Below are 16025 nucleotides of genomic sequence, written 5' to 3'. Positions count from 1 at the left end.
TTAGATAAGAGTCATATAACAGATAATATCAACTATCTTAGCCCCTATAGCTCAGTGGTAGAGCGTTGCACTTGTAACCCTGAAATATCAATTTCTCGACATGCAAAGGTCCATTGTTCAATCCAGTGTGGGGGCAATTTTTTTCCTATCCATATTTGCCCTTCCATCATCATCTACGGAGTACTCGATTCTATTTTTATTGGTCGATTCGGTATATAATGAATGCATTCATCATGTTAAATGGTGGGAGCGTTCACTACACATTCTTTTTCGCCAGGAAAGTCATTCACCAAAAGGGAGACTAGAAGAAACCTACTACGAGTATCTCTCATATTCGTTCGCGCTTATCAACAGTAAGGGTCAGATAGGTGTTGAATGAACAGTTGAAGAGTTTAAAAGAATAGTTAACCAATAAGATGTCCTTCCATCCAAATGGATACATACGTCGTAGTACCTACAATTAATTATCCATCTGTGGCTGAGCTGTTGAGTGCGCTTAGCGTATTTCATAGCAACATTCAACAAAGTCAGAAAACAACAATGTATTTCTCATAGTATTATTATAATCAATGCATATCAAAATTCGCCATAGATGATCGCCACTAATATACACTGATGATCCAAACAGGGGCTATATAGTACATGCAATGCGTATATTCACAGAGTTTCTTAATATATGTTCATTTTCAGGGCTTTCCCCAAAAGTGTCGATTACAGTCGATATCGTATCATTTCCCCGGTGTCGAATCCAGATGCAGATGCCGGTATAGAGTAATTCTGAAATCAAGAACCGATGCAAAATCCAAATTATGCAAGCACCTCGGCGACGTCGGGTGCTGCAGTATTTGAAGCGGCAGTTCTTTTATCGTTGCTATTCTCCGTCGGCTCTGGCGTACCGTTAAGTAGGTTGTTGTGACATAACAATGCATGCGCATCGACACGTAGGTCAAAATCTGTGAGAAAACAAAACGTGATTTCAAGTCGGGTAAGTTCGCGCTCTGCTACACCACCAACTCGAGCGAAGCGAGCATGAGGATAGCTCAAATCTTCCAATGCCTTCATGGCCACTCGCAGAGCGGCAAGCACCAACCGATGGACGTTGCGAGGAGTGACAAACAGGGCCTTTTCCGTAAACACCATTCTCGTGATGTAAAGACTTGCTGCGAGATAAACGGCGGTCGACATGGGACAGTATTTGTGAAGGCGAAGAAGGTAATCCTCCAGTGAGATGGGTGGCGCTTTTTTCGAGTAGAATCTTTTCACCAAGACATTATGCTGGATTACTCCTGCAGAAGGCGAGTCCGCGGCGGCATCGTTTATACCATGTAACTCGGTGATACTGACAGCCGGCATCTGTTTTTCCGCAATGAGATCCTGATTTGAATCCTCCGAATTCTGAGGTTGCTGTTGTGCATACGGCGTTGCGGGAACATCTCCGGTGACATGCGCCAATTCCGTCAAATGAGCAGTCATTGCTTTCAATGCGTCTATCGGAGGTATTTGAAACACCAGCGCATCTCGCTCATCTATCGGAGGAACTCCGGATGGCACATTTGCATGCTGGGAGGGTGAAACTGTGTGCTCCTTTGCGTCTCCATCATGCTCTGTCTGTACGGTCATTGTGTGTAGGGAGTTGCTGTTGCTGCCGTAATTGGAGCTGCTCAGCGGTCAAAATTCGAGGATATCCAAGACTAGAGTATCGTGAGTACACCTGAGACTACAGGCGCACAGTGATAATCTGAATAAACCTCTCATTGTCCTCTAGATTCGTAACCCGAGGACCAGTACCGCTTCGGTGGACAATCAAATGTCGCAAGGCGGAAGCCGTAGATAGATAAATTCGGTTTGGAGATCGTAACGTTACAACTCCGGTTGTCGAAGCATCGAAAGCAGTGGATACAGGTATGTTCTAGATGGATGGTATCTTGTTGTTAGCATGAGGGGCAGAATAATACCAGAGAACGCAACAGTGATGCAGGAGTATACTCACAGAAATGGGGCACTAATTGGAAAAGACGACGACGACCATCGGTGAAAAACATGACCAATGCTCCACACGCGATAAGGAGGGTTGTCCAGCAGATTAGAGAGTGTGTCTGATCTCTTCCCCAATTCTTCCTGTTCCCCTGTCGAGAGGGTCCAACGGTTCCAACCTGATTCGAGAAGGCCCACCTTATCGTCCAGGCCAATCACCGCACGTGATCCTCGAATCATTTATCCGCTCCTTCTCCTGAGGTATCTCCACTACATCAATCTCAGAGTCTCAGACTCTCGGTCAATTTTGCGATGAGTGATCATCATTGTCTTCTATCTATCTACCTATCTCCCTCTTTTAACTAAACAGACTCTTGTACAAAGGAAAAGCAACTGTCTTCAGCAATGTCATACAAACAAAATCAGTCCCACAGACACACATCACTTGTAACACGAACCAACCAAACGCCTAACGACGTACACAAAAATCATAAAATCAGTACATGCGGCGTACCATCATGCCCTAGATATCGTTTAACAACCTAGGGAACAAGAAAGTTATGCTTATTGGTAATACGATTGCCTCCAGTTGCTTCCACCATGTCTCTCTCGGAAAAAGGCGTCAGCAGGGTCCTGGGGATCCTGGGTGTTGCGCCTAGCGCGCGCATTCTCAATAACCCTCTCACTTTCCTCCCTCAAACGACGATTTTCTTCCTGTATAACGTATGACGGAGGAGTACAGTTCCGTCTCGCAATAACAGTCGAGTGTCGACGGAAGCCTCCCCTGTCTTCCGTGGCGTCTCCTGCTCCTTCTGGTAGTGCTTCTACTACCGGTCTCCCTTCTCTAACGGGGTTGGTTGAACGTCGTATCAAGGCACTAGTTCCATTGCCAGCCCGGCCGTTGACCAGGACATGACGTACGTCATTGGCTAGATTCTCGATTTCTCTCCGTTCTCGAATTGCATCTTCCGCAACGCGTTGTGCCTGGAGAGCTTCTCGTCGAGCATTTAGGTACTCGCGGTCTCGTCGGCGACGTAATGTGCCTTTCTCCTCTGGAGTTCGAGGTCGATAGGGCTCGCCAACTGCCTTGTTTTTATATGACTCATCTTCTTCAAACTCGGTCACTGCTTCGGACGAAGAGGAAGAGGAAGAAGAAGAAGGAAATGTAGCAAAGGTCGAGAAATGATCATCAATGTCACTTTCTGGCCGACGGGCACCAGTCATTTCGATCCTCACTGGTTCCGGTACAGCTCGGTGTATAGAGACGGGCTCTGGTCTCGCTAGGACCGGCTCGTTTTGGTGTATATAGACACTCTCTGGCAGCGGCTCGTCTTGGTATATAGAAACTGGATGTTGCCTCGCACGAGGACGCTCTTCCACTGGAGTTCTCGGTCTTGGAGGCCTAGCCGGCCTTGGGGCTGGTGCTGTGGCAGGTCGAATCCGCTCGACGATTTCTCTAGGTGCCCTATCAATGATCAAGGGTGTACTCACGATTCGTCGGTGCTCGCCTTGCCCTGAAGGTCGAAAAGGATCATGTATGGTGTCAGGCTGAGTCGACGATGGCGGTTGCGCTTGAGGATGACGGCTCGCAGCCTGCTGGTCCCTTCTGTCACGGGCCTGATCATCGTGTGACTTTCCAGATCTCTCTTTAGAGAATGAACCACTCATGATTTTCCAGATACTGTCTTTTGATGTTTTAGTCGTTGACTGACGACGGTGTGAGGTTTCCGGGGATATCACTTTGGACGATTCTTGATAACGTTTCTCGACGTCCTCGTAGCGAGTGAGGCTACAGGTGCGACCGTTGCGACTTCGAGGACAGTAGTATGTGGTTGTTTGAGATCGTTCGGCATCACCAACAATACGCCTAGTTCGCTTGACTAGACACATTTCGACTTGATGTTTAAACTTTGCCTTGCTTGGAGCAGCAAATGAACTGTTGAATGACACGGTCAGCAAACTTCGAGTTCAGAGAAAGAGACTTTCTACCTGAAAATGGAAGCCTATTCAGTTAGTTATTGATTTGAATCTTGTTCATGACTTCCCGCCGTCTCGAGGGAAGATACCGCTTATAAAGTGTGGCTTGATGAGGCTTGAACATGAGAATGTCGAAAGACTCCTTCACATGTTTACCTATTAGCGCAGATATGAGCAACAAGTTCATTCCATCAGGTTAATTTCAGCCACACTTGCGTTAGGGTATCGTTGCCTCTTAGTATAGGGTAGATGATACGACCCGTCGCACGCAGACTACCTCCAGATAGGTAAGTGAAGGTAAGCATGAGCTTTTCTCGCTCTTAGTTCTACTCCACTTGTCAACCTGAGCTGAGGCTAACAGGGTTGTTGGTTTGCTAGTTGATAGATTTGGGTATAGCAGGCTAGAATTCGACGGATGATTCGATTTGAATGTCACGGGAAAGACACTACTGATCTCACAGGAATCGTCAGTCGGCCCCGGCGGTAGGAAAAAAGCACGCCTATAGTATCATGCCCTGTGATTTTTAGAAAGAAAGAAATCGAATATGAAAGACAGAAAGTAGAAAAGAGTATTTGCAAAATCCATCCTAAAACCGTAGTACGTCACATAGTAACTACTTCAAACTAAGTAGTTGACTACGTGCTGATTTCAGCTGCCTACTGCCTGCCAAGCTGCGATAGTCACGTTAGAGCAGCAAAAAAAGGCTTTTCTCCTAGACAGGGATTCTGCAAAAAAGAAAAAACAAAACAAAACGGTCTAGAACCGGATTAAACTCGCATAGAGAATCAAGAGGCTCTACCATGCATATGCGCCTGTACTCCGGCAAGTGTGCATGATTGCAAGTATGCCTAGGGTCCAAAGGATTCAAGCTCTAAACTCAGATGAGTTTAGACGGGAGCAAAAGCATTGGATAATAATAGCCCTTAAGTGCGCCACACTGCCACAGAAGACTTGATGGGTGTGCTTTAGTGGGCAACAGGACGTCGGTGCGGTGGCGAGTAACTATCCTCAAGGCACACTGACTAACTTTGGTAGTTGGTTAGTTAACTAGTTAGGTTAGAGAGTCAGTGAGTCACTCGTGAGTCGTGACTCTTCTGGACTAAGTGTGGCACATGCCCCCAACTTCTGTTTATGGAAGTCGGGTGCCGGAGACGTGTGGCTTGGGTTCACAAATACGATACGATACGATGTACGATGTACGTAGTACCACTACTACATAGAACATGTGCGAGAATTCAGCTGCAAGCCACAGTCGTACTTCGTAGATTTTTGAGTGAAGTCAAGAGAAAATAAGCTCGGACTGATGCAGGTCCGCTGTGGACTCTGGCAAGTTTGGTGGATTATGGATATGGTTGACGGGCCGTGACAGCTGAACCTGTGGCTATGGCGGGTCTAGTCGATCTAGTAAGACTGCTTTACGATACTACGAAGTGCGAAGTGCCTGGCTGCGTTCGTATTGTTTCTTCCATGCGCTTAAGGAGCCAGCGGTGACCCTGAGAGTAAGCACTAATACTTTTAACAGATTGTCTGGGCGTTCTGGCTGTACGTAGTACGTAGATATCTACAATTCAGTGGACGACGGAGGTTGGATGTGTGGCGCAGGTATACGTAACACAGCCACTATCAATCGAGACGACGTTAAGAACTTCGATTGGACGAAGTGGTGAACTGAATTGAGTACGTATTTCGTCTCTTCGGGCCTTCGGTGTTTAGTGACGATCGGGGGAAAAAAAATGACCACATTCAAGTTTCAAATTGGTATTCTAGATCTTTCGCCAAGCGTCTCTCTCCATCAACCTCGGGAGATATCATCTTCAAGACTAGGCTTCCTACTGAGAGCTCTCCATTTTGACAGAAATATGGCTTCATGGGTGTATTTGCCACGCTGACTGTACGGTACTGAGCTGGGGCTCCAATCAACCACTAACAGCCCATGCTCATGGTTGCATTCGCTCTAAAGGCGTACCCCTCGTGAGGGCATTGTGATTCGTTCAGCCGTAGGTATTTGATCTATATCGTGGCTTCGATCACCAACCCGGACAGTACCCCGGCGAGTCTCGGTATCTCGACTTGGTCAAAGAGGCTAGGGTTCTAAAATGTCGCGATTTCCCTCAGCTAACCCAAGTCTAGCCCTCAGTTTTCAGGAATGGCTCAATTCATACAACGTGCATGAATGTGCAAGGTATGTTCAAGGCTGTCCCCACTTTTTTATAAACTTATCGTGAGACCTATTTGGCTCCACAAGGACATTCAAGCCAATGTGCTCGATATCTTTCTGAATAGTTGCAAGTTCCTTCTCGAGATCACTGAGATGTTCTTTTTGGGCGACGTCAACTAATGACGGCTCTGCATGCGAGTCCGCATGTAAAATACTAGTTAAAAGCTGCTTAGCCTCGTCACTGGAGCCCAAAGTCTCATAAAGTGGCATTTCGGCCGCCACACTAAGATTGTGGTGAAGGATGTCAGCCAATTCTGTCCGCTTTTCCAGAGCTAACTCGCGTGCGGAGAGAGAAGTTGAAGGTGTGATGCCGAAACGTCGTAAAAAGCTTTCGGAAGACTGCAAGGACTGTGTAACAACATTTGAGGTTCGCGGTTGTGGAGCCTTGACGGGTGAAGATAAGGAGGACTGCCTGCGATGTGCCTTTTTGTTTTGAATATGCTCGGCTTCTCGGCTAGATACCTCTTCCTTGAAAAGAGTCGACATCTGATCCAGAGCTTCGCGATGCGATTGCCGATACTGAATGTTATTCACCTCTTGTTCGGTTGAGCGTGTCATCTGCGAGAGCACCTCCAAGATCTAGACAACGAAGTTAGAGTAGACATCAATGGGGTTAACAAGTAGAATATATACCGTATCTAGATTCTCTTCCAATGAATTAGCGGAATGTTGTTTATTCTTGCGCAGTTCGCCGAGTATAGGCTGTCCAAACTCTTGTCTAGCAGACATTTCAGCCAAAACTTCAATTTCCGAGTATAGCGATTCCAAGTCTTCCTCCAATGCGATTTTTGTTTCTTGATTTTCGATGTCTGTCCCGACTTCGCCGTCCGATAAGAGATTTTCGAGATATAATCGATCAAGTCGACAACGAATTTCCTCTGAGCTCAGTCTTGAAAGAACGGATATCAAATCCAATGCTCGTTTCTCCAATTTCCCATCTGCTTCTGTCGACTCCGAATCCGCCAAAATTCTTTCCGCTTTAGAAAGAATCTCATCGTCTTTCACTAGTTTTGAGCTTGCCCTTTGAAGAAGGTGCTTTCTTTCCGTCTGCTTTTGTTGTTGATATTCGTGCATTCTGCTTTCGAAATCGGTCTTGATATCTTCAGCCTAGACATCAATGAGTCAGCTCAACACCATCAATTTGAATATGTCTCAATAGAATATCAAGCTGTACCATAGCTTTTATCCTTTGCTTTTCCAACAGATGTTGCCTGTTCGTCCCAGTTATGTATCTTTCCTGATTTCGATCGGCCGCCCGGCTGTCAGTTTGTAACCGTTCGATGAGCTCCAATTGAGACTTTAACGTCGCTACCTGTTTCGCACATGTTGCAGTTGATGCTTTCAAGGTTGCCGTAGCTTCGCGGATCTCGTCTTCGGTCAGGGCTCGTGTGGAAGTCAAATCGGGCCGCCGGAGAAGGGTCTCGAGTATGCCGGATTGTTCTAAGGTCTTTACTCTATTGCTGTTAACACAAATCAAGTCTTGAAATCCAGCGTACTTACAAGGCCGCCTCATCCTTGGAGAGCAATGTGCTAGAGCTTATATGCTCCACGACCCACTGGGCATTAGTTCTGCCTTGTGGTGATCCATCGTCTAGCTCGACAGCGATGGCCTCTTTTTTAAATTTTATATCATGATCCTGAAGAGCGGCAGCAAGTAGAGCATTCACTCTGGAGTAGTCGTGCATGGTTCATGAATGGGGAGAAGTGTAGAGGAGAAGTGAAGGTGTTGTTTATGTTTATGCAGCTACAAACTCCACTTCCCTTTCTCCACCAATTTAGGCTGATAAGGCACTGATCGTCCCGCAAAATCAACTCTCTACTTTTATTTTATTTTACTGCGGAGTAAACATCAATGCTTGGATTCACTTCGTTTCTTGGATAAAATGTTTTTCTGGTCAGATGATTGTACGGAGATCCACATTGATACCAGAGTATGATCGCGGCTAGATGCGGCGAGGGGCAATGATCATTCAACTCGCCGAACTCATCGCGCAATTTTCAACTTCCTAGTTCTACCTGCCTTCATTTTCCTTCTTTGCTACATTCAATTAAACAAATCAGTTCATACCAAATATCATTTTGATTTTCTTTGCAAAAAGCCCTTCGATAGATTCCTCATTTAGTACTATCGATTGAAAGATGACTTCACAATCCGTTGTCCCTCCGGGGGTGTTGAGTAGCATTACAGAACACATCGGCAACACACCTCTGGTCCGATTGAATCGCCTTCCACAGAGCCTCGGAATTGAAGCGACGGTATATGCCAAACTCGAATACTTCAATGCCGGTGGTAGTGTCAAAGACCGTATTGCGCTTCGCATGATCGAGGAGGCCGAGAAATCGGGCAGGATCAAACCTGGAGATACATTGATTGAACCTACCAGTGGCAACACGTAAGACTCCATACATTGTTCCTATGACGGAGATGTAAAGACGGGTGACTAATGACTCTGTTCAGTGGTATCGGTTTGGCGCTTGTAGCGGCAGTTAAAGGTAAGCACGTCACTGATAACAATTGGGCTCGCCTGCCCAGAATGCTAAGTAGCTATAGGATATAAAACTATCATCACTTTACCCGAGAAAATGTCCGCCGAAAAAGTCTCTGTACTCAAAGCCCTTAATGCCAACATCATCCGTACTCCTACACAAGCCGCATATGACTCTCCAGAATCCCACATCGGAGTTGCCAAACGTCTCGAGAAAGAACTTCCGAATGCCCATATCCTCGACCAATACAGCAATGTGAACAACCCACTAGCTCATGAACTTGGTACTGCGCAAGAAATCTGGATCCAGACTGAGGGCAAAATCACGGCGGTTGTCGGCGGTGCTGGTACTGGAGGTACTATCACCGGTATATCCAAGGGCTTGAAGAAACACAATTCCGCAGTCAAGGTTATTGCTGCAGATCCACAGGGTTCGATTCTCGCGCTGCCTGCCTCACTCAATACTGAACATGAGAATGAGCCGTACAAGGTTGAGGGTATTGGCTATGACTTTATCCCTGAAGTTCTCGATCAATCGTCGGTTGATAAGTGGTATAAAACCAATGACAAAGAGTCCTTTCAATATGCTCGACGATTAATTGCCGAGGAGGGCCTTTTGGTTGGAGGTAGCAGTGGAAGCGCCATTGCTGCCCTTGTCAAGGCGCACCAAGACAATCAACTCTCCAAAGATGACATTGTCGTGGTAGTCTGTCCTGACAGTATTCGCAGCTATCTTACCAAGGTATGTCAACAAAAAAATATATACGAGTAATCACAGCAAACTGACAATGATGATGTAGTTTGTGGATGATGACTGGCTCGCTGCCAATGATCTACTTCCTGCTGTTCCATCGGAACTTTCAACAACGACATCCGAGACTCCCATAACTCGCGAACAGAAAGACGTCTTCGCCAACGGCAAGGTGCGATCTTTGAGACTCAAACCTGTGACTACAGTGCGAGCGAATGACTCCTGCCAAGCCGCAATAGAACTCATGCGTGAAAAAGGCTTCGACCAACTGCCCGTCCTTACAGCTGATGGCAAGAAACTCGCCGGCCTGATCACACTGGGTAACGTCTTGAGTTGGATCTCTCGCGGCCGCGCGTCTGGCAAGAGCCCTGTTTCAGAAGTCATGTTTGATTTCTCGAAGCTACCCGAAGTCGTCACCGATCCTAGATCGTTGCAGGCTGCCTCCAACAAAACGGGCGGCCAAGGAGCACAGGCTGCTCAGGCTAAGAATCGCAATAAATTCTTTGAGATTACATGGGACACGCCTCTCAGCGTGCTCAACCGATTCTTTGAGTGGAATAGTGCGGCTGTTGTGACTGAACGTGACGAACATGGAACGATCAAGCCTGTTGCAGTAGCGACCAAGGTTGATCTACTTACTTGGTTGCTGCGTCAGAGCAATACCAATGCTTAGTTATGCTTATTCCTTCTTTGCTAATGATTACGATGGCGTCTTGTCTCTTTTATTAATAGTCTGGGATGGTTTTTTTTGTTCGTCATGGTTCTCAATCATAGACTCGTAGAATTATGTACACAGAAATGGATTAGAACAATATTGATAGTGATCCAGAGATCTCCAGACTAAAGTGTGGCTCGAGCAATAGCGACGCTGTTGACCCATGAAATGCGATCTAGACATGTCATCCGAGTCGCGCTTGAAATCAAACTCGTGAAATTTCAACATTGGAATCCTATACGAGCTGGATAAAGAATGCGGTGCAACGCTTCCCTCGTCATGTACATGGCGGCGCAGTGCTGCGAGAAGCGATACTTCACAGCCCAGTGCGCCTGAGCTGAGTGCCTCGTCGGGTCGGTAGTAGCGAGGAGATTTTGGACATCGCCAACATATCCATTTATAAGATACTAACGAAGTCGATCCTTTCACAAACACGACCCAATCCATTCTTCCCATTTCCGGATGCCAGTCGCACTCGCGGTATCTTTCTCATTCTCAACCTTGGCGAATCCACCAACAACATCAACCTTGACACTAATATCATCCTCCAATCCCTGGAACGTAAACGCAACGCCATCTCCGCCCAAAACCTCATCTTCATCCTCATCATGCTCAGGGCCAGCACTAACGTCCGATAGACCCTTTTGACGGGTCTGTCGAATCCGGTCGATTTCCGACTCGAGTTTCTGCTTGACAGATCCGGACGGCAGAGCCGTGAACAAATCTTGCTTATTTGCCGCCACTAAAATAGGGACGTTCGCTCCAGCTTTCACAGACGTGCCTTTACTCAATACGACTTTCTGTAGCACGAGGAGGATATCGTATAAGTAACCTGCATAATCGCGCAAATTCTCCGCGCCCTCCGCTAGAGACGCGGCATCCACGAAGAAAATAATTCCTCGAATCGAGGATGTATCCTTCTTCTTCTTCTTCTTCTTCTTCTTTGAGCTGAGCTCTGCTTGTAGTTGGGTTAATTGCGCGGATCGCAGTTTACCGTGGCCTGGTGTGTCCCGGAGGACGTATTTGACTGCATTTCTTTTAGCGTCGGGGAGACTGGGGTCGTTCACGGAGCGATAGCGGTTGGAGAATACGGGGACCGAGGGGGGTAGAGTCACGGTTGTAGATGTGGATGTTTGGGAGGTGTGAGTGGTAGTGGATAGCGTCTTGGATTCGAGTAGTGAAGCCGACTCGACCTATATATCCATCAATTGTCAGGATTATTCTTCCACTAAGCCGCTATTGTAGTTTCGAACATACCAGCGACAAAAACGCAGTCTTTCCAGATCCACTAGGTCCAAGCAACACAAATGTAGACAAAGACGGACTCGCGGCTTTGCGATAGAAGAAGAAATGCAAAAGAATAGGAAGACTGAGCGTAATGACGAGAGCTAGCAAGATCGCAGTTGGATTGCCATCGAGTAAAGTAGTGGCAATGGAGGCGAGCGAAGTCTTCCAGTCTGCGGGTAAGTCATCCATGGTATGTTGAAGAAGTGGCCGATTAGCGGCGAGCCCGCGGTTTGTTGCACTATCGTTGCTGGTTCTTCAGTTGGAGATGTTTAAGGTACTCCGTAGTGGACTGACATACGTAGCAGATAGTCAGGATGAGGCAGCCCTAAGTCCGGTATGTGATGCGGGTCGGGAGCTCCTCTCGGAACCAATCACGCTCCACCCCTGTCTCTTGTCTGGCATTCAAGGGCATACAACAACTACGTACAGGTTATCAGGGAGTGCTAGCCAGGAGCTTGATTTGCTCTTCCAGGATGCTTTTCAACTTTGTAATGACTCAGAGCGCGTTCGTACGGTTGTTCTACTAAAACCGCCACAGCCGAGCGCACTGTACAAGACAAGATGAAATTGGTCGAAGCAGCCTCATTACTGGCACTCATAACTCTCCCTCTAGCAGCCTTTGCGGACGTGGAGTTCATAGAGCCTGGTGCCGGTTCAACTGTCAACAGTGGTGACATGCTGACTGCCTATTGGAAGGATTCCGGAGATTCGCCCAGTCTCGTCGAGTTTCATGACTACGATCTGTTCCTATGTGCCGGGGGTCCTGAGATTGAATATTCGGTTTGTATACACGGTGCCTCATAGATGAGCGGACACGGACTAATTGATAATACTGCAGGAGGACCTAGCACTGCTTGTACCAAATGGTCTTTTTGACAGAGGGAATTCCGTCTCTTTCCAGATCCGACCTGACCTTGGGCCTGAATACCCAGATGCCTAGTATGAAGCCCCGAAATATCCCTTCCAATTTTTCTGCTGACATCCATCCGTCTAGTTTCCTCAAAATGATTTCCAGAGGTTCCAACAACGTAACAGTCGTCAACTATTCCGAACGATTCTCCGTGACTGGGATGACCGGCACATTTTCGGAACTGGTCCAATATGGATTATCTCTCACCGCAAACGATACTGAATCCCACCAGGACCTCAAACTGAGAAAAAGACAGGTCGTCGCGGCCATAGCCCCGGCCATAGTCCCGGCTAAAGACCTCTATGACGTTCCGTACCCCGAACAATCCAAGGGATTAACCAAGTATGCCCCCATGGGCAAACGTCCAGCCACCACTATCACGGCAAAGAGCGGTCCTCCTCAATTTCCTACCAGTGCTTACAGTATAGCTCGCACGTTCTTGCCGGTTCCCACATGGCAGACTACCTTGACTGCTTCACGGACCTGGACCGATTCTCTCATTGAAAATCCCGTAAGTTTCATTGCTGCTAGAGATGGCCTCAGATGAAGCGATGCTGACTTTTTTGATCCGCGTAGGCAACCCCCGCACCGCACCCCAAGAATGATATGCAAAAGTTCCTCAAGAGATGGGCTGACGATGAGTGAGAAACAAGCTCTGAGTCATTGGATTGAACTGTGGTTGTACTGAAATATTTCAAGCACTGGTTATGAGAACGTGTTTTGTTCATCTTGTATGTAAATGAATTGGATTTGGTGCCGTTTGGTTTCGCATGCCTTTGTAGTATCCCATTCACGTATTTATCTTCAGCTCATTTGCCTCAGCGAAAGCTGTAGAGAGAGGCCAGGTCTCTTCATTAGCATATGGTAACTAAGGATAGCGAACACGCAACTTCCTCCAGTTCGGAGACGGCCCGTTCTGCTACAGCGCTCTCAGGTCTAGAAGACTATAGCAAGAGTAGTGTACTCGGTATATTGTGTGAATTGTGCAAGTTATAAGGCAGATAGTCACTCTACCGGAGACTGGGAGTGGCAGCACCGCTCGGTACTTCCTTCGGGAAGAAAGAAATATTCTCACGCAGAGCTACATACTCGCTATCTGCATATCCGAGAACAGCATAGATATGAGTACTGCGCACACCCTTGATCCGATCAATCTCAAGGCTGCCATAGTTCACGATGGCCCGGCCAACCTCTCTGGGCTCTTCTGCATGAGACATAAAATCGCCATCGATGTGCGACCGCTTCTCCACAACAAACAGGCGTACTGCTTCCTGTTGGCCGAAGTGTCCTTCAACGGCAAGGACGCCTGCGGGCAGAAGACTGGCTTTCTTTTGTAAAGCGCTAAATGCGCCTTGATCGATATAGAGACTTCCATGAGGAGCGAGGCCATGTAGGACCCAGAATGAGCGTGACTGAATTGGCGTAGCGGAGGGAATGAATCGAGTATGTAACGGAGGTAACGGCAGGCTAGAAGTCGATTTGATGGTAGATTGCTGTGCAGGATCGGATTGACTTGTTGTTTCGGAAACAGACAAGCCAGTTTGAGATTCTTGCAAATATTTTACAATATCATGCACATTTCCAGGTTTTGAGCTCTTAGTGATGATGGTCGTCACACCGGCACTAGTAGCAAGACGAGCAGCAACAATCTTTGTGCCCATGCCTCCGGTGCCTAGAGACGAGCCTGATGTCGACACGTCAGCTTCGAGTGACGATATATCAGAAACCACCTCAATAGGCTGTGCATTGGGGTCATGTCTCGGGTTGGCAGTATATAGACAGTCCACATCAGTCATCAAAAAGAGATAATCGGCTTTGACCATAGCTGCTGTTATAGCTGAGAGGGTATCGTTATCTCCAAATTTAATTTCCTAATATGTGTCAGTATAGACTCATCGATTATGTCAAGTTGTCTGAATGCATACCGCAACAGCCAGAGTGTCGTTCTCATTGACAACGGGCAGAACGCCCATGTCTAGCAGCTCGGAGAAGGTGTTTTGTGCGTTAGTATATTGTGTGCGCTAGAAGTCTGACGTTAGCACATATCTTTCATCTCACATACATATGTATATGCGCCTACATCTGCAATGTCACTTCGAGTAAGAAGAATTTGAGCAACAGGAATTCGGAGGTGCCCAAAAAGGCTATCCCACAAACTCATAAGCCGGCATTGACCGACAGCAGCAAGAGCCTGTAATAATCCAGTCAACGCCAAGTTTGAAATCTGGTAAGGAAGTATGTACTAACTTGTATACGAGGCAAATGCTTCGGCCTCTCATCAATATCCATTCTGCGCAATCCGACTCCAATGGCACCCGAAGAAACCAAAATGACTCTATGGCCATTCTTGCGAAGTTTTGCTACCGTTTCAACAATCAAGGACAATATAGACAAAATTGGCTCATGTGTGCGCTCATCCACAATCGAACTCGTTCCTATGACTCATTAGTATATATAAGTTTTGTAAAGTTTGCCGTAAGCTTCGCACCTAATTTTATGACAATCGTCAAGCTTTGGTTTCCATTGAGAGTCTCCATTTTGATCTAAAATAAACAACAAAACAGAAATCTATAGATTCTGAGAAACTATACGGAGTATAGAGAAAAATAAAAAGAACACCAACAAAACAAAGTTTCGTCGTTTGTGGAGTAATATCGGAGCTAATATTATTCTGCCAGAAGTTACCGCTCAAATGGTGTCCCGATTTTAGATTGTTTTCTCCGCTAGCCAATTGATTCTATCTAAGCAGTCACAAAAAAATATTAAAACCAAAATGTCAGACTCAAATTCGTCATCAGCCCCCGCCAAGGACACAGGCTATGTTCCAGGCGACGATTTCTCTACGCAATGGAGGAACATCTTCTCCATATTGACTGGCCGAATGACCCCCGAAGGACAAGAGCAATTCCGTCTTGCGAAAGATATCCGGAATGAGGCTGCAGATTGCAAGCGTTGTGAAGATCAGCGTGATTATCTTTTACAATTCAGTGAGTTTATTCATATATGCTCTGAAGAGATTGGGCAGGTCTTCGTGAAGCAGTGTGAGTGAATTTGTCGGCTTACCAATCGTCTATCGGATAGGTCCTGTCGTTCGATATCTAAGCGATAACATTCGCCAGTTAGGCGGCGATCTGGGAAGTCACAATATCCATTGCAGGCGATGTACACAACGGAAAGCAGGGGGTTTCGATCCAGAGTTTGGTATTCAGATTTGCGCAAATGAGATGCGTGACCAAGGTCATTTGGAGGACACACTGGCACATGAAATGGTACATGCATATGACCACCTTCGGTTTAAATTGGACTGGGATAGTGATTTAAGGCATGCCGCATGCACTGAGGTATTTTCTTCTCTTATTCCTAATCGATCATACATACGGTCCAACTGCTAACGGCCAATTTTCAGATCCGCGCAAGTTCTCTCAGTGGCGAGTGTCGATGGGCTCGAGAATTCTTCCGAAGAGGTCAATGGAAGCTTACGCAACAACACCAGGAATGCGTTCGAAGAAGGGCAATTCTCTCTGTGCGCGCGAGACCATTCTGCAAAGACGAGGCACATGCGGAGAAAGTTGTGAACGAGGTGTGGGAAAGTTGTTTCCGTGATACACGCCCCTTTGACGAAATCTATCGATGATTGCGTCAGTTGTCCGATAGATCAATTACTACTCGACTATACCCTGTACATTACTGTTTATGACGACGGCGT

The 16025-nt window shown here is 46.8% G+C and overlaps 8 protein-coding genes and 1 non-coding gene across 9 annotated transcripts; 4 read left to right on the top strand and 5 right to left on the bottom strand.

Moving 5' to 3' along the window:
* Positions 1–40: 40 nt before the first annotated feature.
* EYB26_005645 lies at positions 41–136 on the top strand. Its single transcript has one exon. It is a non-coding gene; the product is annotated as a tRNA-Thr (tRNA).
* Positions 137–807: 671 nt separating this feature from the next.
* Positions 808–1620, bottom strand: EYB26_005644 (uncharacterized protein; the record flags this gene model as incomplete). The annotated part of the gene is made up of 1 exon (XM_054264928.1): positions 808–1620. One exon carries the CDS (start codon positions 1618–1620, stop codon positions 808–810), a length of 813 nt encoding a protein of 270 aa, XP_054120903.1.
* Positions 1621–2538: 918 nt separating this feature from the next.
* On the bottom strand, positions 2539–3864 carry EYB26_005643 (uncharacterized protein; the record flags this gene model as incomplete). The annotated part of the gene is made up of 1 exon (XM_054264927.1): positions 2539–3864. The coding sequence occupies one exon, from the start codon at positions 3862–3864 to the stop codon at positions 2539–2541; it is 1326 nt and encodes a 441-aa protein (XP_054120902.1).
* A 2276-nt stretch (positions 3865–6140) lies between these two features.
* On the bottom strand, positions 6141–7855 carry EYB26_005642 (uncharacterized protein; the record flags this gene model as incomplete). Its single annotated transcript, XM_054264926.1, has 4 exons — positions 6141–6749; positions 6804–7277; positions 7345–7624; positions 7671–7855. The coding sequence occupies 4 exons, from the start codon at positions 7853–7855 to the stop codon at positions 6141–6143; spliced, it is 1548 nt and encodes a 515-aa protein (XP_054120901.1).
* A 454-nt stretch (positions 7856–8309) lies between these two features.
* On the top strand, positions 8310–10080 carry EYB26_005641 (uncharacterized protein; the record flags this gene model as incomplete). The annotated part of the gene is made up of 4 exons (XM_054264925.1): positions 8310–8563; positions 8629–8663; positions 8722–9398; positions 9457–10080. The coding sequence occupies 4 exons, from the start codon at positions 8310–8312 to the stop codon at positions 10078–10080; spliced, it is 1590 nt and encodes a 529-aa protein (XP_054120900.1).
* A 467-nt stretch (positions 10081–10547) lies between these two features.
* Positions 10548–11598, bottom strand: EYB26_005640 (uncharacterized protein; the record flags this gene model as incomplete). Its single annotated transcript, XM_054264924.1, has 2 exons — positions 10548–11315; positions 11380–11598. The coding sequence occupies 2 exons, from the start codon at positions 11596–11598 to the stop codon at positions 10548–10550; spliced, it is 987 nt and encodes a 328-aa protein (XP_054120899.1).
* Positions 11599–11970: 372 nt separating this feature from the next.
* Positions 11971–12964, top strand: EYB26_005639 (uncharacterized protein; the record flags this gene model as incomplete). Its single annotated transcript, XM_054264923.1, has 4 exons — positions 11971–12189; positions 12248–12348; positions 12404–12830; positions 12896–12964. 4 exons carry the CDS (start codon positions 11971–11973, stop codon positions 12962–12964), a joined length of 816 nt encoding a protein of 271 aa, XP_054120898.1.
* Positions 12965–13329: 365 nt separating this feature from the next.
* EYB26_005638 (uncharacterized protein) lies at positions 13330–14856 on the bottom strand (the record flags this gene model as incomplete). Its single annotated transcript, XM_054264922.1, has 5 exons — positions 13330–14190; positions 14245–14340; positions 14400–14510; positions 14567–14754; positions 14808–14856. 5 exons carry the CDS (start codon positions 14854–14856, stop codon positions 13330–13332), a joined length of 1305 nt encoding a protein of 434 aa, XP_054120897.1.
* Positions 14857–15092: 236 nt separating this feature from the next.
* On the top strand, positions 15093–15953 carry EYB26_005637 (uncharacterized protein; the record flags this gene model as incomplete). Its single annotated transcript, XM_054264921.1, has 3 exons — positions 15093–15306; positions 15401–15660; positions 15726–15953. The coding sequence occupies 3 exons, from the start codon at positions 15093–15095 to the stop codon at positions 15951–15953; spliced, it is 702 nt and encodes a 233-aa protein (XP_054120896.1).
* Positions 15954–16025: the final 72 nt, after the last annotated feature.

Source organism: Talaromyces marneffei, chromosome 4, assembly GCF_009556855.1.
Source record: "Talaromyces marneffei chromosome 4, complete sequence".
NCBI classification, from domain to species: domain Eukaryota; kingdom Fungi; phylum Ascomycota; class Eurotiomycetes; order Eurotiales; family Trichocomaceae; genus Talaromyces; species Talaromyces marneffei.
The sequence above is the reverse complement of the archived record's forward strand: the minus strand, read 5'-3'. Positions and strand labels throughout refer to the sequence as shown.